Here is a 4936-nt window from a genome sequence, read left to right as displayed (position 1 = left end):
AAAATTATTTTTCGTTCAAATCTTTTTTCAAATAATTTTTAATTCGAGATAATTTTATTCCAAAAATTATTTTTCTTTCAAAATCCAAATCTTTTCCCAAACACTCAAACACTCAATCTTCTACCATGTCTACCGCAAAAATTAGCAGCATTAAAATTCCACCTTTTGACAAGGCTAATTTTGGTCTCTGGACGAGACACATGCTTTTGTTCCTCCGGGCGGCGAATAAAAAATACATAAATATTTTGACGAAGGGTCTTTCGCCCCCAATGAATATTATCCTGGAACATACTGAAGATGGAGTTACTATTCCTCACAGAACCTATCTGAAAACACCTACTGAGTTCTCGGATGAGGATAATGAGCTGATAAATCTGGATGTAACTCTACAGCTCATTCTGATCGAATCATTGGATCCAATAATGTACAATAATGTTGTCAATTGTACAAGTGCTAAGCAGATATGGGACACTCTGCAAATTATCAATGAAGGATCTGAGGAAGTACGGGAAAACAAGAAGGAAATTCTTGTGGCTCAATATGAGCAATTTGGTTCTAATCCCGGAGAAGGAATTTCTGAAGTATTCATCAGATTCAACAATTTGATAAACAATCTGAATCTGAACGGGAAATACTACGACAACAAAGAGATGAACCTGAAGTTTTTGCTGACACTCCCTGAGCATCTGGAGCATAGGATAACCGCCATCAGAGAAAGCAGAGATTTGACAGAGATCTCATTGGAACAGCTGTATGGGGTTCTGAAAACCTATGAATTGGAACAGGCTCAAACTAAACAGAGATACGGATGGGGAAAGACACTGAACACGTCTACGTCTGTCAGTAATTCTACTGCCCTCATAATACAATCACCTCTTGTGAAAGAAAGGAAGGTTGTTGTACCTTCAAGAAGCTCCCAAGAGTATGTTGTGCCGGAAATGGGACATACTTCAGTAAGTACGGGAGATGATGAATTTTACTCGATGGAAGAGTTTGATCAGCTGGAGGATGAATCTCTTGCTATGTTTGCCAGGAAGTTTGGCAACATGAGATTCAGGAAGAATCCCTCATACAGATTTAAATCTTCTGGTAATAAATTCCAGAAAGGGGGATCTTCGTCCACTTCAAAAGGGGCTTATAAGACTGGGATGGTTGATCGAAGCAAGTTTAAATGTTTCAACTGTGATGAGCCTGGTCACTTTGCATCGGAGTGCAAGAAGCCCAATCAGCTGGCAAAGAAGGAAGAATCTTATGACGAGCTAAAGCAGAAATATGAGGCTCTGCTAAAGAAGCATCAAGGCCAAAGCATCCAAGGGAAGTCCTATGTGGCAAAAGGAAAAAGCTGGGATGACACAGATAGTGAAGAGGAGGAAGAGCGGGGGAATGTTGCTCTAATGGCTTTCATGGAACCTTCTAAACCTCCACATCGCACTGGTGGATTTCCGGTAGATCCTACTTGCCCTAAACTATTTATGCAATTAGGACTTGAACGTGATGACGCTCGTAATAAGCTCAAAGCTCTGACTCTTGAACACAAAGCTTTAAAGCAAGAAGTTCATGAGTTAAAGTTAAAAGAAAAACTTGTTCTCACCCCTAAAATTGAACAACTAACTAGTCAGTTATTGACTCAGACTAATAAAGTCGAAGTGTTAGAATTTAGGGAGAAAAAGTTGAATGAGCAGTTAGCTGAAGAGAAGGTTAGGTGCCTTGCTTATAAGGAGTCGACTAATATTGTTAAGAACCTAGTTGACCAACAAGTGATTAAAAGGAAAGTTGGTATAGGTTTCGATTACAACAAGTCGGTAGGTAAGGCTAGTAATATAACTCCTTTTGTTAAGAGTGCTGAAGACAGGGGTATCCCACATGTTTTAAAGGATGCTCCCAAACCTTTATTCAAAACCCCTGTCGCAGAACCATTACTTGATATGCCCGTGATTATTAAATATGAAATGAATTTAGAGGATATTGAGAATGAGAGGGAGATTTTGGCATCTGTAGAGCCAATGCAAGTTGAGGGCACATTCAGTTCGCCCAAAGCTGGCATAGGTGCCAATGGCTTAAAGAATAATTTCAACAAGCCTAATAAGTTTGTTAAATGCAGGAATGATAACAATACATGCTCTTCTACTAATAACATTAGAACTTCTGAAAATGTTAATGTAGAAACTATTAAACCCCCTGTTGTTCTGAATAACATGCCTACTGTTCATTTAGTTGATATGTGCCATAAACCTTGTGGTGTTGATAATTGCATGTTGTGTGCGTTTAATGTAATGTCTGCTTATTTCAAAAGTATGCATGCTAACAAAGAAAACACAACACCTAGAAAGCACATGAATAGTAAGTTTGCAAAAACCAAGACTGCTGGTCCTTCTCCTATCAAGAAGGATACTTATGTTCCTAAGCCTAAACCTAAAGTGTTCAAGGCTGTTTGTAGGAAAGTAAGTACAGTCAAGGTGGATGCTAATGTTATTCGAACAGGATCTATTGTCAAAGCTGACAAAGGTCAATTCTTTAAGTATGCCGGGCCCAACCAAGTTTGGGTTCCGAAGATGGTTTAATTCGTTTGATATGTGCAGGGAGCCAAACAAGGTTGAAAAGGTTGTATGGATCCTCGATAGTGGATCTTCTAGATATATGACCGGTGATAGAGCCCTGCTATCAAATGTGATTGAGAGAGCTGGCCCAATTGTCACCTTTGGAGATAACAGCAAAGGTCGTACTATGGGATATGGCAATTTACATGCTGGAAATGTTATCATTGAAAAAGTTTCTTTGGTTGAAGGACTCAAGCACAATCTTCTGTGACAAGGGATTCCAAGTAAACTTTGTCAAGGAAAAGTATTTGATATCTCACACTAAAGATGACCGTCTTGCTCTCTGTGGAGTAAGAAAAGCTAACTTATACGTAGCTGATCTCAATTCAGGAACCAATGATGAGGATAATTGTTTCTATTCAAAGGCTTCACCTGAAGATAGTTGGCTATAACATAAGAAGCTGTCTCACCTTAATTTTAAAATTGTGAACTCTTTGGTCAAGAGGGATTTGGTGAGAGGACTGCCTCCTTTGGAATTCACTCTACAAGGACTTTGTGAGGCATGTCAGAAAGGGAAGGCTAATATAGCATCATACAAAGGCACAGACACCAGTAACATTACTGAACCACTGCAACTATTACATATGGATTTATTTGGTCCAGTCAATGTGATGTCTTTATCAAGAAAGAGATATGCCTTGGTGATTGCTGATGACTTCTCTAAGTTCACATGGGTTTTATTCCTACATTCTAAGGATGAAACTCCGCAATTGATAATTGATCTTATCAAGGAGATCGAGTTGGATTCGAATGATAAACTTTGTGTCAGAGAAATAAGTTCAAAAAAAAATGGAACCGAGTTTAAGAATGAAACTCTCAATAGATTTTGCTCCGACAAGGGATAAAAGACAATATTCAGCGCCAAGGACTCCGCAACAGAATGGAGTAGTAGAAAGGAAGAATCGTACCTTGATTGAAGCTGCAAGGTCAATGCTAAGCACATCAAGGTTGCCCATCTACTTTTGGACTGAAGCTGTGAATACTGCTTGTTATACCCAGAATCGAACTCTGATCAACAAGGAACACATGAAAACTCCTTATGAGCGTATGAACGAAAAGAAACCAACGGTCAAGTACTTTCATGTATTTGAGCTAAATGCTTTGTGCTTAAGGTTGGAGATGAACATCGTGGCAATTTTAAACCCAAAGCACTTCAAGCATTTTTATGTTGGTTATTCTCTTCGAGCATATAAGGTGTTTATCATTGATCAATTACAAGTCAAGGAAAGTGTCAATGTTACTTTTGACGACACTAGACTCCCAAGTATCCAAATTGAAGATCCATCTGAGTCAGTAAATTTTGATGATTATCTGAACTCAGGCTCGGATGATGACGATGAATAACCTGATGCTGCAACAGGTAATGAGACTAACAATGGTGATTATGATCCAGGTAATGGTGGAGGAGACAATGGAAACAATGAAGCCTCTACTAGTACCAGTGGTGGATCATCTAGTCAACCTGGCAGCAACTTAGGGGGAGATGGTGGATCAACCGGTCAAACACAACATCACAATGATAGTTCTGGCGAATCATCAAGATTAAATCTTCCAAGGGAGAGGATCTGGAGTAGAGATCATCTCTTTGATCTAATTTTTGGTGATCCGGATGTTGGTGTTCGGACTAGGAGTGCAACTCAAAATGAATGTCTATATTCGGGTTTTCTTTCTCAAGAAGAACCGAAGAAAATTGAAGATGCACTAGCCGATCTGGATTGGGTTCTTTCCATGCAAGAAGAGCTTAATCAATTCGAGAGACAAGAAGTCTGGGCCCTGGTTCCAAGACCAAAGATAAAGTCTGTTATTGGAATTGGATGGGTCTACCAGTATAAGCTTGATGGTGATGGCATTGTTGTACGAAACAAAGCCAGACTGGTTGCTAAAGGTTACTCCTCGGAAGAGGGAATTGCGTCTGATGAAACCTACGAGCCAGTTGCACGTCTTGAGGCGATCAGAATTTTTCTTGCATTTGCTGCACACTCTAACTTTAAAGTTTATGAAATGGATGTGAAAAGTGCAGTTCTGAATGGAAAGCTTGAAGAGGAAGTTTATCTTAAACAGCCCCTGGCTTTGAAAATCCAGAGTTTGCTGATTTTGTATACTTCTTGTTTAAAGCTTTTTATGGACTCAGGCAGTCACCACGAAGCTGGTATGACACTCTCTCTGAATTTTTACTTGAAAATGGTTTCACTAGAGGTGTCATAGACAAAACTCTCTTTTACAATTGCATGAAAATAATATGATATTTGTTCAAGTATATGTTGATGATATTATATTTGGTTCTACTAACGATAACTTGTGCAAGAGATTCGCTAAGTTAATGCAGAGTAACTATGAGA

At 39.0% G+C, this 4936-nt stretch overlaps 1 protein-coding gene across 1 annotated transcript; it reads left to right on the top strand.

The window, feature by feature from the left end:
* Window positions 1-269: 269 nt before the first annotated feature.
* On the top strand, window positions 270-2808 carry LOC135147888 (uncharacterized). Its single transcript, XM_064081924.1, has 3 exons — window positions 270-1776; window positions 2311-2518; window positions 2580-2808. Exons 1-3 carry the CDS (start codon window positions 270-272, stop codon window positions 2806-2808), a joined length of 1944 nt encoding a protein of 647 aa, XP_063937994.1.
* The last annotated feature ends 2128 nt before the right edge of the window (window positions 2809-4936 follow it).

Source organism: Daucus carota, chromosome 7, assembly GCF_001625215.2.
Source record: "Daucus carota subsp. sativus chromosome 7, DH1 v3.0, whole genome shotgun sequence".
NCBI lineage: Eukaryota > Viridiplantae > Streptophyta > Magnoliopsida > Apiales > Apiaceae > Daucus > Daucus carota.
The sequence above is the reverse complement of the archived record's forward strand: the minus strand, read 5'-3'. Positions and strand labels throughout refer to the sequence as shown.